Source organism: Astatotilapia calliptera, unplaced genomic scaffold (genome assembly GCF_900246225.1).
Source record: "Astatotilapia calliptera unplaced genomic scaffold, fAstCal1.2 U_scaffold_23, whole genome shotgun sequence".
NCBI lineage: Eukaryota > Metazoa > Chordata > Actinopteri > Cichliformes > Cichlidae > Astatotilapia > Astatotilapia calliptera.
Window position 1 is genome coordinate 96425 of NW_020535760.1, and position 18335 is coordinate 114759.

Consider the following 18335-nt stretch of genomic DNA (forward strand, 5'->3'; position numbering starts at 1 on the left):
ATCTAGCCGGTACCTCTCAACCTCACGCACTAACTCAGGCTCCTTCCCCACCAGAGAGGTGACATTCCATGTCCCTATTGCCAGTCTTGGCAGCCGGGGGTCAGTCCGCCAGGGCCTCCGCTCCTGGCCGCCACCCGGCACACAATGCACCCGACCCCTATGGCGCCTCCTGCGGGTGGTGGGCCTGCGGGAGGATGGGCCCATGTCTCCTCTTCGGGCTGTGCCCGGCCGGGCCCCATGGACTAAGGCCCGGCCACCAGACGCTCGCCCTCGGGCACCCTCCCCGGGCCTGGCTCCAAGGCGGGTCCCCGGTAACCCTATCCCGGGCAGGGTAAACTGTTCCCTCGGTGTCCTTTTCATAAGGGTCTTTTGTTGACAACTTATTTTGGTTAATGCTTTGTACGCTTGCAAAGATAATTATATTTGCACACATCTCTTGTGATTTCCTCGAACAGTGGTGACCCACTGTTCAGAGAGTTCATGATAGAAAGACATTTGCATAAGCATGAAATATAAACACTTATCAATATATCACTCAGTTACATTTCATGACAATAAACGTTAAAAATTCCCTGACACATGTACTGTAGAACACGTTCTAATTTGTTGCTGTTTGTATCATTTGTTAGGATTTGATTTGCCTTCTGACATGCTTTTATGATAAGTCATCCAGTTACCTTAAAGTTCCTTAGTTGCTCAGTCTTTAGTCCTTGTTTATCTAGATCCTGTCATGTCATCACCTCTTATGTTCCTGTCTCCCTTGTTCATTGTGAGGAGAAAATTGTTAGAAGGCAAAGAAACTCAGATATCTTTTACATGTACATGGGCGATCCCCCTGACACTGCACCAACGTGTGCACTGTGTTTGTCACAAAGAAATCGCACGGGGCTCCCAGCACATTCTTTATTTATACTTCAAGTAAGCTTTCACAGCAGTAGGAGTGGCATGTATGGAACTGATAATATCTCCCTAAAAGGAGAGACCTTTAGCTTGTCTGTTGAAACAGGAGATAGCTTGGTATGTATAGAACTCAAAAACATTTCCTTAAAAGGAGAGAGACCGTTAACTTGTCTGTTGACACAGGAGGTAGCATGGTATGTCACAGCATTTTTTCTGCACATATGGTCTCACTCCCTTTTCCTGTGGTGGTTCCAATTCACAAGCTCTTCTTCCATTAACTGAAGCTACAAATAAACATAACACAAAACTCAAAATCTTTCAACATTCCCTCCTGTTTGTAGCTGAATTTAACAATATACATCAATGTGTTTCAGACACAGACCCTACATTGTGAGTGCTTTCGGTCTAGTCATCATAAAATGTGTATCATTCAAACATAATCATTCATCACATTAGTTTCATACTCATCGTCTTCTCCTTCCTCCTCGTCTGGCACAGTGACATATGCAACAAGAGACTGGGATATCATTCTTGATACCATTCCTCTTACACAGGGAATAATGCATGTAGTAAAGATACAAAACATGATAAGTATTACGCCAATAAACATCAAAACCTTAAACATCAGTGTTCTCCATCAGCCGCTCATAAGCCAATCCCACCAATTACTTTGTTAATTTGCCCAATCGGTTACCTGTGCCTGTTGAACATTTCTAAGTAATTGTAGAGCATTTGTCATATTATCAGAATGCACATTGTCTGGAATATATGTGCAACAAGTTACATTAAACAAAACACACAGTCCACCCTTTTCTGCCAAGATCATGTCCAGAGCAACTCGGTGTTGCATAACAGTTATTCTTATGGCATCAATTTCCTGATTTTGCTCGTTGTTGATGCTGGTCGATGCATTTAAAAACAGCCCAAAACGATAATCCAATAGTCAGAGGGTCACTGTGGTTTAGGACAATTCCTGAATATTGATAACCTAGACTGGCAAAGCTTGCTGCGCATGTCACTTGAGTCATGTTCATAGGTCTGCCATATAATGTAGCATGCTGTGTTATAGCAGGCATGTGTGAGCATATATAACAATCTTTGCCTTCTGTGCGATTATATATGTATCTATACCAGGCGTTGTTCATCCAGGGATGGATGTGGTCCTGTGTTACTTCGCCCAGGTGTGAGTTGTCATATGTCCATGCCCTTCTATGCAAGTTGACTTCTTGATCCATTAAGTGCATCAGGGTCCATGCTGTAAGCAGCAGGGCCAAGGTGGTAAGCAGAATAATCTTCATGATAACCAGACACACCGATTTGCTCTGGTGAGTAGACTACAGGCGAGAAGTAGAAAGGCGGGATATACCCAATCAGCCCTACCTTCACCTGTAGATCACCAAAGAGTCGGGGTGGTGGTATCTTTAGGTTGTGCTGTCACTCACTTCCACTTTTTTACAATGGCTCTGGTGGATCCAAGAGGGCCTCTCAGTGATTTTGCAAGCTGTTGGTGTCGTTTGGAGTACTTGGTATGGACCTTCCCACCGGGGTGAGTTCCAATTCTTTCTCTGGAGTACTCGTAGAAGGACCCAATCGCCTGGCTTTAATCTGCAAGAGACTTGAGAAGCGTCGCACGACAGTTCAAAACAATATCCCTATTTTCTACTAGTTTTGCCATCCATTCTACTAAAGTTGTCTTTCTAACAGATTTATCTATTGGTTCACTTGCATCAATTCATGCATCTTTTCACTGAGGTCTGATTCAAACTATCTTACTTCTGTCTGTGAAGGTTCTCAGTCATCCAGGTTATCGTAGTCAAAGGAGCTTGCAAAGAAAAGCGTCTGGACTTCTTTAAGTTACTTGAAGACGTTTCACCTCTCATCCGAGAAGCTTCTTCAGTTCTAAGGTCAAATGGTGGAGAGTCCCAGATATAAACCTAGTGGGAGTAACTGTGGGGACAGAGGGACAACTAGGTTACTCCCCCAGGGGGTCCTTTTGTCCCTCTGTGGGGGGTTACTCCCACAGAGGGATCAGTCCTTAAAAACTTTTAATTTGAAATCCTTTCGGCGGATTACTCCTATTTTTACAGATAGATCCTTTCGGCAGATCAGTCCTTAAAAACTTTTAATTTGAAATCCTTTCGGCGGATTAGTCCTATTTTTACAGATCCGTGCAGTGGGTCAGACTAATTAAATCCTTTCGGTGGATGAGACCTAAGTTCTTTTTACGCGAGTGTAAGTGAGTGGTTTCTTTACCTCCCAAAGATTCTCTGGCTATGTTGAAGGTCAGCCACTGGATCCCAGCGTCGTGGACCACTTGATTAGAACACTGGCCAGGAATCGAATTTTAACGTCCCTGGACTTTCACTCCTTCCTAGAAGAGGCTGTCGACAGATTTCAGTGCAAGATCTCCACGACGGCAGGACACAGTGGCTGATGCTTGCTATCCGGCTCGGAGGACCAAGAAAATGTGAGGAGAAAATTGTTAGAAGGCAAAGAAACTCAGACTCAGATATCTTTTACATGTACATGGGCGATCCCCCTGACACTGCACCAACGTGTGCACTGTGTTTGTCACAAAGAAATCGCACGGGGCTCCCAGCACATTCTTTATTTATACTTCAAGTAAGCTTTCACAGCAGTAGGAGTGGCATGTATGGAACTGATAATATCTCCTTAAAAGGAGAGACCTTTAGCTTGTCTGTTGAAACAGGAGATAGCTTGGTATGTATAGAACTCAAAAGCATTTCCTTAAAAGGAGAGAGACCGTTAACTTGTCTGTTGACACAGGAGCATGGTATGTCACAGCATTTTTTCTGCACATATGGTCTCACTCCCGGGGTGGCTGTAGCTCAGGTGGCAGAGCAGGTCAGCCACTAATCAGAAGGTCGGTGGTTCGATCCCAGGCTGCACCCTGGCTGCATGCCAAATATCCTTGGGCAAGATACTAACCCCGTGTTTGCCTGTGTCCGGCAGCCTCGCCTCTGTCAGTGCGCCCCAGGGCAGCTGTGGCTACAATGTAGCTTGCTATCGCCAGTGTGTGAATGGGTGAATGACTGAATGTAGTGTAAAGCGCTTTGGGGTCCTATGGACTAGAAAAGCGCTATACAAATGCAGGCCATTTACCATTTTCCTGTGGTGGTTCCAATTCACAAGCTGTTCTTCCTTTAAATGAAGCTACAAATAAACATAACACAAAACTCAAAATCTTTCAACATTCATGTTAGTCAGTATTGTCTGCCTCCGTCATGTTTGTTATTGTATTTTGAAAGAGTCTGGTGTTCTTCGTTCATTGTATTTAGTTTCACTTCCCCTGTCCCATTATTAGGTTCGTATGTCAGCTGTTTCTCCATGTGATTCAATTTCCCCACATCAACTCTCCGTTCCGTCTCCTTCTGGGTCCTCATTCTCACTCTCGAACAGTCAGCTCCAACTGACCATGACAAATTTGGTCTCAAATCACATCAAATCAAATCAAATCACTTTTATTGTCACATCACATGTGCAGGCACACTGGCACAGCACATGCGAGTGAAATTCTTGTGTGCGAGCCCCACAAGCAACAGAGATGTGCAAAACACAACAACACAAACGAGCTAAATACAAGAATGGCCAACCTGAAACTAATAAATATATGTATAATATATAATAGTGTATGCATTTCTGGATGTGTATACTAAATGTTTTTCTACGTGTGTGTGTGTGTGTGTGTGTGTATACACATTTTTACAAATTAAATAGTACAAAATAATAAAATAAAATATATAAAAATATACAGAGTTGAGACATGTGCAAAACAGTGGCATTACTGTACAGTGTGTAGTGCATAATGTTGAAGTTCCAGTAGTGAAGCTGAGGTGTCTATGAAGTGTTCAGCAGTCTGATGGCCTGATGGAAGAAGCTGTCTCTCAGTCTGCTGGTACGGGACCGGATGGTGCAGAACCTCCTTCCTGATGGAAGTAGTCTGAACAGTTTATGGCTGGGGTGACTGGAGTCCTTGATGATCCTACCCGCTTTCCTCAGGCAGCGCTTCCTGTAGATGTCTTGGAGGGAGGGAAGCTCACCTCCAATTATCCGTTCAGAGCACCGCACTACTCGCTGGAGAGCTTTGCAGTTGTAGGCAGTGCTGTTGCCATACCAGGTGGTGATGCATCCAGTGAGGATGCTCTCAATGGCACAGTGATAGAAGGTCTTGAGGATGCGGGGGCTCATGCCGAATCTTTTCAGTCTCCTGAGAAAGAAGAGGCGCTGCTGCGCCTTCTTCACTGTTTTGTTTATGTGTACTGACCACGTAAGATCCTCAGCCAGATGTACTCCAAGGAACCGGAAGCTGCTCACTCTCTCCACAGCAGCGCCGTTGATGGTGATGGGGGTGTGTACTTCTCTGCTTCTCTTACTTCTCCGGAAGTCCACTATCAACTCCTTTGTCTTTGCGACGTTGAGGGTGAGATGGTTGTCTTGACACCAGTGGGTCAGGGCGCTGACCTCCTCCCTGTAAGCCGTCTCATCACCGTTGGTGATAAGACCCACCACTGTAGTGTCGTCCGCAAACTTCACAATGATGTTGGAGTTGTCAGTGGCTGTGCAGTCGTAGGTGTAGAGTGAGTACAGGAGAGGGCTCAGTACACACCCCTGTGGAGCACCAGTGTTCAGTGTGATGGGGGATGAGGTGATGCTGCCCAGTCTGACCACTTGGCGTCTGTCAGACAGGAAGCTAAGGATCCAGCTGCAGAGGGAGCTGCTCAGTCCTAGATCCTGCAGTTTCCTGTCCAGCTTCGAGGGAACGATGGTATTGAATGCTGAGCTGTAATCTACCAACAGCATTCTCACATACGCGTCTCTCTTCTCCAGGTGTGACAGGGCAGTGTGTAGTGTCAGGGCTATGGCATCATCAGTGGACCTGTTGTGGCGGTATGCAAACTGTAGAGGGTCCAGTGACTCGGGTAGTGCAGAGCAGATGAAGTCCCTGACCAGCTTCTCGAAGCATTTGCTCACGATGGGGGTCAGGGCTACAGGTCGCCAGTCGTTCAATGAGGAGATGGTGGAGGATTTGGGTACAGGGACGATGGTGGCCATTTTGAAGCAGGCTGGGACTACAGACAGAGAGAGGGAAAGGTTGAAGATGTGTGTGAACACTCCAGCCAGCTGAGCCGCGCATGACTTGAGGACGCGGCCGGGAATCCCGTCCGGACCAGTAGCTTTGCGCGCGTTCACCTTCCTGAAGCACTTCCGCACATCCTCCTCAGACACAGTGTGCGCACTGACGTCATCCGCGGTGCGCACACTGTCCGGGCTCATGGTGTTCGCTGTGTCGAATCTAGCGTAGAATACGTTTAGATCCTCACACAGAGAGGCCGTGGTCTGCGGTGTGCTGGTTTTCTCTCTAAAGTCTGCGATCGTGTTTAGTCCCTGCCACATACTCCGAGGGTTGTCAAACTGTTGCTCCACCCTGTCCCTGTACTCACGTTTGGCTGCTTTGATCATCTTCCGGAGTTGGTAATGTGCGTATTTGTAGTCCGATGTGTTCGCGGAGGCAAAAGCCGTGCTCCGTGCCGCGCGAACACTCTCTGAATTTGCATCTAATAATATTTTCAGACTCAAAACACAGAAAACAACAATGAAAAAAGAACTTGACAAAGTCCGCAGAAACTAAAGATGCAGCTTAAAACCTGTCTGAGATTCTGTCTGCTTTTGTCAACCACATTTATCCAGTTAATTTGCCAAGGAATAAATGTGATCAGAATTCTTCCACTGGACAGCCCCCAAGAGTATTTGTATGGGTGAAGTCCTTGGCTTGTGGTATTTTATGGCTCTGCTGAACAATAAAAAAAACAAAACAATAAAAGGATTTCATCAAGATTTTAAAAAGTGGTGCTAAATATTTAAAATGTCAGGATTAGAAGTTCAATTCTTTGAGACTATGTCAAAGTTACAAAGTGACACTAAAAGTGAGTCCAACATGCATTGAATCCCAATTAAGTTTGATATATGCCACTTTCTTTTACTTTTTTTTTACTTTCTCCAGTCAGTTATATTAAATTGAAATGATCTTGTTCTAAAAAATATCATCTTGTAAAGAAATTATTTTAATTTTTTAATTTTAACTTTTGGAACTTAAAGATTAAAGACCCAACAGTAAGTTTCTACAATTTTTGATGTGTTCACTAACATTAAGTCATCTTGTCACCACAGGGATATCTGGAAATTTTTTGCCCAACAGAATTCATCTGAACACAAACGCAACACAGGTTGTGGTGGAAAACAGTTTCATAGCCGATGCCCTCATTTACGTACGATTCCCACCAGGTGAGTATTCTTCACTTCCACAAACTGGTATTCCTGGGATGGAACAAGACAGCTTGTTGGGATGCCAAAAGTGTCAGTGAGATTCATTTAAGAGAGCTGTTATAGTTTTTAGTAAAATATACAACCCTAATTCCAATAAAGTTGTGATTTTTTTCCAAAATGTAAGTAAAAACTGAATGAAGGGATTTGCAGTTGCCATAAATCCTTATTAAATTCACAATAGAACACAGAAAACATATCAGTGTTTAAACTGAGGAAGTTTACTGCTATGTGACTCATATCACCTCACTTTGAAAATGTCGTAACCAAGTTAGGATGGGAGCAACAAAAGGTTGGAAAAGTGAGTGGTACTAAAAAGAACACTTTGTAAATAATTAGGTTACCTGGCAACAAGTTAGTAACATGATTGGGTGTTTTTTCAAAAGCATATTAGAGAGGCAGAGTTTCTCGGAAATGAAAATGGGCATAGGTTGGTAAATCTGCAGAAAAAAAAACTGTCTATTAAATGTCTACTGCATTTATTTGAACTGGGGTTGTATGTGTAGTTGGGACATTGTCAGTCTTTTTAAAGCTAAAAAAAATCCTCTAATTTTAACAAGTTCTTACTCATAACACTGGATTTCTTTCTCTCTTATCAGCTGAAGGTGTCAGAAGTCGTCAGACAGACTCAAACGTCTCTCTGGGTTTCGTTCTTTATCAGAATGATCGTTTCTTCCGTTCAAAACTCTACATGAGCCGACGGGCAACCATCAGGGTCCTGTCAGCCAGCATCAGAGGGCAGGAACCCAACATGGAACCACAACATGTGGAGATGATGTTCAGGCCAAGAGTAAGAAATCCAATGTTATCATTCATATGTAGCCTGGCTATATTAAGCAGGCCAGAACACAGATTATCTTTGGTGTTCTTTTAATCTGAGTTATAAAATGAGCATCCAGACAAGAATAGAAAAGTTGTAAAAATAAGGAAATAAAATTGGTTCAGACAGTTCTCACCAAGTAACAGCTTCACGTACCAGTAACCCACTGTTACTAGAGGTTATTATCCCAACTTTCAGGGTCTGGAGCCTGGAGATGTCTAATATCAATTTGTGACTGATATAAACCCATCCAGAAACAAAACAAACCTAACACAGCAAAAATAACTGTAGTGGCTTCTCCTGCTAAAATACAGAGTCAAAACTGAGCAATTAACCATAGTACATGGTCCCTCTTATGCATGAAAATATTGTGATACAGTTGTGAACTCAAATACACACAGTGGATTAATCCAGCAGGAATACAGCCCCCCGTCGGTCGCAGAAACACCTGGTCTTCAGTTGTTTCATGCCTCACTCTTAAGCAGCCCACGCAGCAAAAAAACACCATTGCACACCCACATTACACCAAGTCAAGCTAGCACTTCTGTGACAGTCTCAGTAATTCCCCATCATCCCTTGTGCTCCCAGGGTTACCCCAAGAGAAACAGCACCGTCCAGTGGCATGTCCCATAATAAATGACTTTCGACCTGCCTACATATACATACAATAGATGATGCCTGCTGGTTACAATTTAATGTCTCTAGCCAAGATGCAGTTCCTCCTGGTGCAAATCTGACAACATTGACAGAGTAGCTAATTTGTCCAGTTGTGTTATTGATCTGTATAATTTTGAGAACGAGTTTTGTTTTTTTGTTTTTTTGTGAGTAATGGATTTAAATGGATAGTTTCTTTTAGTTGTAGGTATTCCAGAAGGACTTTTCTTCTGATTCCGTGTATCAAGTGGAAGAATCAAACCAGGGTATTATTATAAAAAAAAACACAAGTTGCAGATGTGTTGCCTTTTACAATCTGTGTGTGAAAACACAATGATGTCTGTTACAATCCTGGGTCATTTGACCCAGCGGTTTGAGTTTTCCTGTGTTTTTGTCATTTTGTATTATTATTTATCTTTAAGTCCTCTGTGTTAGTTATTCTATTGGTGGTTCTGTTTAGATATTTTTTTACTAGACTTCCCCTGGTGTCTTTGCCCTCTGTGTGTCTGAGATTATATAGTGGTGAAAGTTCTTGTGCCTGGTTTCCCCTCCTTTTGTTTTATTCCATCATGTTTCTCCAGCCTGTCATGATCGCTCCCTCTCGTGTGCCTCTCCTCCACTCTTGCATCATGTTCCTCTGTTTCCTGCTTTACAGCAACAGTCCCGTGTTTTTCATGTTCGGTTTATCTTGTTTTGCTTCCCGACGCGTCTAGTTAATTCGTGTTCACCATGTTAATTCTGTGTCTTCCTGTGCTTAGTTGTCGCAATCTCCCTCATTCCCGTCTGTGTGTTCTGCTTGCCAAGCCTGACTAGTTTATTTTGTATCTACAAGTTTATTTATGTGTTTTTTTCTAGTGTCCAGTAATAAACCTGCTTTTTGAGTTTAAGTTTAGCCTCTGCATATGAGTCTGCATTTAGGTCCTTTCCTGCCTGCCTGCATACAGATTATGACAGATGTCATGTTAATATGAAATATACAATAGCCAAATTGTCACGGTCTGGCTAGGGCAGACCGTATGTTGCAGGGAAGGACTCAAACGCAGACCAAAACGTGGTGTGGATTAACAAAACAAGCCGTTTATTGAGGTTAGCAACGAGGGTACAAAATAATAGGGCATCGGTGAAAACTAAACAATAACCTAAACTGGGTGAACTAATAACAAAACATGAAAAACCTTAACCATAGTGAACTGACATGGGTACCTGGAGATGAGACATGGATGAGCAGACGACCTGACAACGAATGACTGAAAGCACACGGACTAAATAGACACAGGAGGATAATGAGGAAAGTGGCAACACATGGGGAACCAGCTGACACATGACCATAACGACGTGACAGTGGGAGAGTAAAACTGAACACGATGAACACAGAAACACCAGACCTCTTCACAATAAAACAGGAAACATAATGAGACGGAGACATGACAACCCGAACTTGACAACGTAAGACACAGACATGAAACACATGAAGAGCAGGGGAGATTTAACATAGTTGGAACACGAGGGGGAAATAATAAAAACTAGAAACACTTAGGCATGATAACAAATGAACTTAGGAAACCTGATGAGCTTAAACATACACTATAAACATCAAAAGAACTAAAACTCAAAACACTGGGTCATAAGACCCAGGATCGTGACACAAATATCAGAATTGATTCACAGCAGATATTTTGAGCAAAAAATATCAATAGTGTTTACAAAACAAAATTGAAACAAACAAACACCACAAAATATGTGTTATATCTAAATTATCTGTTTGTGTGCTGCTCTTTCAGCTGATCAATGGGACATCTCTGTATGACTTCTCCTGTGTTTTCTGGAACTACAGTCAGAAAGACTGGAGCACTAGCGGCTGCTCTAAAGGAAACACTTCAGATGGACTTATGAGATGTTTCTGTAACCACACCACCAACTTTGCTGCTCTCTGGGTGAGTATCACATCTCTGCAGGCTGATACATGAAGCCACAGCTTGCTGTGTCATCAACAATTGGAAATCACAGAGCTTTAGTGAGACTTTTGATCATGTCAAAAGTCTCATCGATCGTCTCAGCGATCGTGGCTCAAGAGTTGGGAGTTCGCCTTGTAATCGGAAGGTTGCCGGTTCGAGCCCCGGCTTGGACAGTCTCGGTCGTTGTGTCCTTGGGCAAGACACTTCACCCGTTGCCTACTGGTGGTGGTCAGAGGGCCCGGTGGCGCCAGTGTTCGGCAGCCTCGCCTCTGTCAGTGCGCCCCAGGGTGGCTGTGGCTACATTGTAGCTTGCCATCACCAGTGTGTGAATGTGTGTGTGAATGGGTGGATGACAGGTTGTGTAAAGCGCTTTGGGGTCCTTAGGGACTAGAAAAGCGCTATACAAATACAGGCCATTTACCATTTACCATTTACCATGTCTGTGTTTCAGTCATTCAGAGAGAACTATGCAGAAGTATGCAGAAGCTCTGGGTGTGATCTCCACTGTGGGACTCTCTCTTTCTTTTCTGGGATTGATTGTGACGATCATTTATAACGTTAGAGAAATGTAAGACTAGACCACCCCACCTGCATTGTATTGTGTTATTTGACAAAAAAGTGTAGTTATCTAACAGGGTTACAACATATTTGACTATAATGAACATGTAGCAAACGTTTTAGAAACAGAAGTGTAATCTCCAGAGTCAACACTGGTCACAATATGACAAAACCTTAGCCAAAAATGTGGATATTTTAACGACTTCCCTGCTCTTCTCTCAGTGCTTTGTTTACTTTATTTAATTTTATTGTAACTGAGAAAATAATATTGTTTAATAAGTTGCCTTTTTTCAGAAAATGAATAATCTATTTCATGATTTTAAATATATATATATTTTTAGAGGTTTTCTCCACATTTTTACAGTAATATTTTAATTGTTTTGTCTGGATGCTAAACATAAACAGAAGGACAAATTGCTCCTGGTTTCTCCTATGTGTGAAACCAAGGGAGCATGTGGCGCTTTGAAAAAATTATTTGAAAATAACATTATGGTCAAAGGAGCTTGCAAAGAAAAGCATCTGGACTTCTTTAAGTTACTTGAAGGCGTTTCACCTCTCATCCGAGAAGCTTCTTCAGTTCTAAGGTCAAATGGTGGAGAGTCCCAGATATAAACCTAGTGGGAGTGACCCCCCACAGAGGGACAAAAGGACCCCCTGATGATCCACTAATCGCCTGAGCCAAGGTGTGAAACTGGGTGTGGGCCCCAATCAGCCAGAGTTTCGGGTGGGTTCATTGTGAAACCTGGCCCCACCTTATCATGCGAATTCCTGAGATCAGATGGCCCAGGATGTGAGTGGGCATTAAGACATCTGGGAAGGGATCTCAAAACTGGATTATAGATGGCAGAGAGTTGGTGTCGTAAACCCCCGCCTCTGTTCAAAGATGGTCGCTCACAGTGGACATAGATGGCTTCTTTCACTCCTCTTTCAAACCATCTGTCCTCTCTGTCCAAAATGTGAACATTGGCATCCTCGAAAGAGTGTCCTTTATTCTTAAGATGCAGATGGACTGCTGAGTCTTGTCCTGTGGAGGTGGCTCTTCTGTGTTGTGCCATACGCTTGTGAAGTGGCTGTTTGGTCTCTCCAATGTAGAGGTCTGGGCATTCCTCGCTGCACTGTACAGCATACACCACATTGTTAAGTTTGTGTTTAGGAGTTTTGTCTTTCAGGTGAACCAGTTTCTGTCTGAGTGTGTTACTGGGTCTGAAGTACACTGGGATGTCGCATTTGGAGAAAACTCTCCTGAGTTTTTCTGATACACCGGCTACATAGGGGATGACAATGTTGTTGCGTCTGTCCTTCTTATCCTCCCTCGCTGGTGTCTGGTCTTCTTTTCTGTGCCTCTTTGCTGACTTTAAGAACGCCCATTTAGGATAGCCGCACGTTTTGAGTGCTTCCTTTACATGTGTGTGTTCCTTCTTTTTTCCTTCAGGCTTAGAGGGAACATGTTCTGCCCGGTGGTGTAGGGTCCTAATTACTAATTACTCTCTTCAATGTGCACGGCCATGCACATTGAAGACAACGGCAACCTCAACATCGAGGTTGTCTTCAGGCTGTTCCAAACCCCTCTGATGTTGTCCTGTTGCAGCTGCTCTTCCATCTTCCTCCTGTAGTTTTCCTTTCCTTGTCTTATCTTCCATTTCGGCTTCTTCTGAACAACTCTCAGCTCCTGTTTGTCTCCAGATCTAAACACTCTCTTCTTCTCCTTGAGGAGAGCCTTAATTTCAGGATTTATCCATGGCTTGTTGTTAGAAAAACACCATACCTTTATGCTGGGTATGGTGCTGTCCACACACAAGTTCATGTAATCCGTAATGCAGTCTGTGATGCTGTTGAGGTCATCCTCCAGGGGGCTGCAGAGGTTGTCCCACACAGTAGAACGGAAAAAGTCTCTCAGGGCCTCTTCAGTCTCTGCCGACCATTTCCTTACTGTGCATTTCACTACTGGTTCCCTATGTACTAGAAGTTTATACACAGGCTGGAGATGAACCAGGTTGTGATCTGAGCCCCTGAGGGGAGGGAGGTGATGAGCTGTATGCCTCCTTGGTATTGGCACATAATAAGTCCAGTGTTTTATTGTTTCTGGTGTGGCAGGTAACATACTGGGTGAAGGTGGGGAGAGTGGAGGACAGGGAGATGTGATTAAAGTCCCCAGAGACCAGGAAAAGGGCCTGAGGGTGCTGTGTTTGGAGTCTGCTGGTTACAGTGTGCAGGACCTCACAGGCTGCTGCAGCGTTAGCAGAGGGCAGGACATACACAGCTATCACAATAACGTGTGTAAACTCTCACGGTAGATAGCACAGTCTCATGCTAACTGCTAGCAGCTCAATGTCCTCACAGCATAGCGTCTCTTTGATAGATAAATGCCCAGAGTTACACCATCTATCGTTCACAAACACAGCCAGACCCCCTCCTCTCTTCTTACCACTCTCCGTTGTTCTGTTGGCCCGGATCAGTTGTAAACCATCCATGTTTACAAGTGAGTCCGGAGTCAGCGCAGTTAGCCATGACTCTGTGAAGCACATCAGGCTGCACTCCCTGTAGCTCCTCTGATGTTGGGTAAGAGCCGCCAGTTCGTTTATTGGGGAGAGATCTCACATTCCCCATAATAATGGATGGATTCGCTGGCCGGTACTTCCTAACTTTACTGCGACCCCCGATCCCGGACCGAGTACCACTTCTCTTCCTCCTCACCTCGCGGGGGATGTTGGCTTGCTCGGCGGTAGGCAGGGCAGCAGAGGCTCCGAGGGCTAACAGCTGATCCCTGCTGTAAACAATGGGAGGTTGGACCTCCACGTGCTCTCTGAACACAGACACCGTGTCATAAAGAACACCATTGTCCATAGAATTCTGAGCTCCATTGTTGGGGACAGCAGTCCACAATAGATGAACAAAAACAAGACACACAAGAACAACAAAGGAACATATATTAAAGAGAAAAAAGGACTCGGTCAGGTCGGAGCTGCTGATACTGGCTGCCAGCTCGGAGCGGCGCCGGAGGCATCATCGTATCATCATCAATAATAATAATCACATTTAAAGAAATAACAGTAAACAATTTAATATTTTAAGAAGTCATATATTTCTAATGTTCTTCTGTTGTCCTATATGTTACGAACTTGTATGTCCGTGTGTTTGTTTGTGCAAGTGCTGTGTTTTTGTCTATGTTAATTTAGCTGTGCCAGGTCCCTGTTCCGATTGGTGCGTGGACTTACTGCCCCGGTGTGATTGGATCCAGCTGGAGGACCCGCCCATTAAAAGGAGGCTGGAGTGCTACAGCGGGAGAGGCCCTCGCGTTTCTCCTCATCACCCAGCAGTAGTCCTGTGGTAGCCGCTGGCTGCAGTATACGCTTGAAAGTTGTGGAAGTGGAGTGGGTAGGGGTGAGCTGCCATTTCTTTTGATCACCCGTTTTCTCCTGTTTTGAGTTAGTTAAGGAGGTCAGACTCTGTCTTTATTTTGACTTTATTTCGGCGAGGTCAGGGGTGCGGGATTTGTGTAGGTTTGTTTTGTTTATTGTTTTGGCCTTGGCTCACCCTGAAGTGTTGACACTCCCGTTTTGGTTCTCTTTATTCACATTGTAAATAAATCGCCTCATATCTAACGGATTTGTTGCGTGTGACTGCTTGGGTCTTGGGGAGGGAAGCGAGTGCCTCATTCATGTTATGGCCTGGCCCTAGACGGGTCGTAACATGAATTGGGGGCTCGTCCTCTGCCTTTTTCTGTGGGTTTTTGCGTGTGTTTGGTCTGTTGGCGGTTTTCTTGGGTGTGGGGGTGGTAGGTGTGTGGAATTATAGAGTTTTCTTTGGATGATTTTGTTACTTCGCCTTCGTGGGATAGAATTGTGAGGTGCAGGAAAGCGGATTTGCTTATCATTGCTAGTTGTTATGATGTTCAAGTGTCCTATGGTGCCCGCAAAGCGGTGGTTAGGGACGCTTTGTGTGCAGAGTTGGTGGAGCGAGGCGTTCTTCCTGCCCCGCAGGCAGCTGTAGAGCAGCCTGATGGCGGGGGTGTGAAGGTGGCTCCGGAGGCTGAGCCGGGGTCGGATGCCAAAGGGCCTGTTAACGTGCTACCAGCCGAGGCGGACTCTGATGCGGCTGAGGCGGGCTCTGACACAGCCGAGGCGGACTCTGATGCTGCTGGGGCGAAGCCTGAAGCAGCTGAGTCTGGTACGGCCGGGGAACCCCTGGCGGGGCGGTCTACGGAAGATCTCCGTTTGACCCTCCGTATTAGGGAGGTGGAAGCCCGTGCTAAAGAGCTTGAGGTACAAGCAATGCACCGCCGTGTCAGAGCTTTGGAGCTGGAGCGAAAGCCCTCCACATCTGCCTCTAGTCATCCTAGTACGTCCACCGCGGTCCCGACAGGTTTTGACATCACCAAACACGTTAAACTGGTTCCCCCGTTTCGTGAGGCCGAAGTGGATTCCTATTTTAACGCTTTTGAGCGTATAGCGGCCGCGTTAAGTTGGCCGAAGGAATTTTGGCCGCTGCTGTTACAATGCAGATTGGTTGGCAAAGCCCAGGAGGTGTGTACCAGTTTATCGATTGAAGATAGCCTGGATTATGACGTCATGAAGAAGACTGTGTTGCAGGCATATGAGCTCGTCCCAGAAGCCTACCGTCAAAAATTTAGGAAGTGTGAAAAAACCGCCAATCAGACATTTGTGGAGTTTGCCCGTGAAAAAAGTCGCCTGTTTGAACGATGGTTGCAGGCCAGTAAAGTAAAGGATCTCGAGGGGCTGAAAGAGCTTCTTTTGTTAGAGGAATTCAAAAAATGTTTGCCGGACCAAGTAGTTATTTATCTGAATGAGCAAAAGGTGACCTCACTTGCTAAAGCGGCAGTGATGGCTGATGAGTTTACTCTCACCCACAAAACTATATTTTCAGCCGCTGTCTCACAGAATATTAGGGTGGGACAGGAAAGGAAGATAAAGTCACCAAAGATAGGACTGAAAGATAGACAGGAGGATGGTGTTAATCGCGACTGTTTTTATTGTCGCGGACCCGGACATCTAATCGCTGCCTGTCCTGCGCTCCGGAGGAAAGAGCAGCGCAAAGGCTCTAAAAATCCAGCGGGCGTAGGTCTCATCAAAGTTGTCCCTTTGCCTAAATCGCATTCCACTCTCACCCGTGATTTGCACCATGTGGATGCAGAAATAGAGCCACGTTTTAAACCGTTCATCACGAAAGGCTTTGTTTCTGTGACGGGAGAAGAGAGGGACAAAGTGCCTGTTACTATTCTTCGGGACACAGGTGCGCATCAGTCGTTTATGTTGGATAGTGTACTGCCATTGTCAGATAAAACTGCTTGTGATTCGGATGTGTTGGTTTGGGGAATTAAGATGAGCGTTCTTCGGGCGCCGTTACACAAAGTCCATTTACATTCGCCCGTGAAAACGGGGCATGTCAAAGTTGCGGTGAGTTCCCAGTTGCCGATTAAAGGGGTTTCGTTTATTTTAGGAAATGACTTGGCTGGGGGAACAGTTTTCCCACCGCCTGAAGTGGTGGAAACGCCTATTTCTTCTGTCACTGAGGTTGCCGCCCCTTTGTTAAATGTGTTTCCTGTTTGTGCAATCACTCGTGCGCAGTCACGCAAATTTGATGACGTTATGGATGTTGCTGACACGTTTATGGCGACGCCAGACGGGAGAATATCTCCCAGCCGTGAGAGTGACAGAACAAAAAGCGATGTGATGAAACTGATGCCAGAGCTGGATGAGAAATTGAATAGGAATGCATTGATAACCGCTCAGCAGAATGACTCATCACTGGCTCCCTGTTTTCTATCTGCAGCTAAGAGTGCAGGAAGTGAATCACCCACTTCTTATTTTTTGCAAGATGGAGTTCTTATGAGGAGGTGGTCCTCTGACCGGTGTGGTTTGCCTGGTGCTACGCAGGTGGTGGTGCCGAAGCCACATCGAGGGCAGGTGCTTAGCTTAGCGCATGATGCCAGCATGGCTGGACATCTTGGGGTGAACAAAACATATCATCGGGTGTTGCGCAACTTCTTTTGGCCAGGGTTGAAAGCTGATGTGGTGGCTTATTGCCGTACCTGTACCACATGTCAGATGGCGGGGAAACCTAACAGACCCATTCCACCTGCTCCGTTACATCCTATTCCAGTAATAGGTGAGCCGTTTGAAAAAGTAATATTGGATTGTGTGGGTCCCCTGCCAAAAACCAAATCCGGACACCAATACATACTTACAATAATGTGTTCAGCAACAAGGTACCCAGAGGCAATTCCACTACGCACGCTGAAAGCAAAACCGGTGCTAAAAGCACTACTTAAATTTTTCTCTACTTTCGGACTTCCAAAGGTTGTTCAAACAGACCAAGGAACGAATTTCACCTCAAAAATGTTTGCACAGGTTGTGGAGGAGTTGCACATAAAACATGTAAAATCCAGTCCATACCACCCGGAAAGTCAAGGTGCTCTGGAAAGATTCCATCAAACCCTCAAAGCTATGCTGCGCAAGTTCTGCGCGGGGTCGGATAGAGAATGGGATGAGGGTCTGCCGTTATTGTTGTTTGCAGTCAGAGAAACCACTCAGGAATCCTTGGGATTCAGTCCGATGGATCTGGTGTTTGGACACGTGGTCCGCGGTCCCCTCTGCCTTCTGAAGGAGAGGTGGTTGTCAGAAACTTCTGAAACTCAGCATAATGTTCTGGATTATGTTAGCGGACTTCGGGAAAAGCTTCACCTTGCATGTCAGTTAGCTCGAGAGAATCTGTCACATACGCAAGCTAAAATGAAAACTCGCTATGATAAAAAAGCTGTTTGCAGAAGTTTTCAGCCGTTTTCAGGAGGCCTCGCTTACGTTGAACCTAGCCAAATGTGAATTTGGCAGAGCCACCATCACATATCTGGGAAAACAGGTGGGTCAGGGACAGATACTGCCTGTGACCGCGAAAATACAGGCGATCGTTGAGTTTCCAGTCCCACAAACGAGAAGGGCGCTGCGCCGATTTCTAAGAATGTGTGGTTATTATAGAGGGTTTTGTAAGAACTTTGCCACTGTCGTCGTTCCTCTCACCGATTTGATCAGTCCGAAGAAGCCTTTTGTGTGGACGCCTGTTTGTCAGACTGCTTTCGAGTCTGCGAAAGC

General features: G+C 45.1%; 1 protein-coding gene across 1 annotated transcript in view; it reads left to right on the top strand.

Annotated features, from left to right (window-relative positions):
• Positions 1–18335, top strand: part of LOC113017859 (adhesion G-protein coupled receptor G7-like) — a 40803-nt gene that overhangs the window by 13718 nt on the left and 8750 nt on the right. Inside the window, exons 8-12 of the mRNA XM_026160964.1 lie at positions 7090–7203; positions 7842–8032; positions 10498–10650; positions 10724–10747; positions 11148–11239. Coding sequence (XP_026016749.1) covers positions 7090–7203; positions 7842–8032; positions 10498–10650; positions 10724–10747; positions 11148–11239 — 574 coding nt within the window. The remainder of the gene's footprint in view (positions 1–7089; positions 7204–7841; positions 8033–10497; positions 10651–10723; positions 10748–11147; positions 11240–18335) is intronic.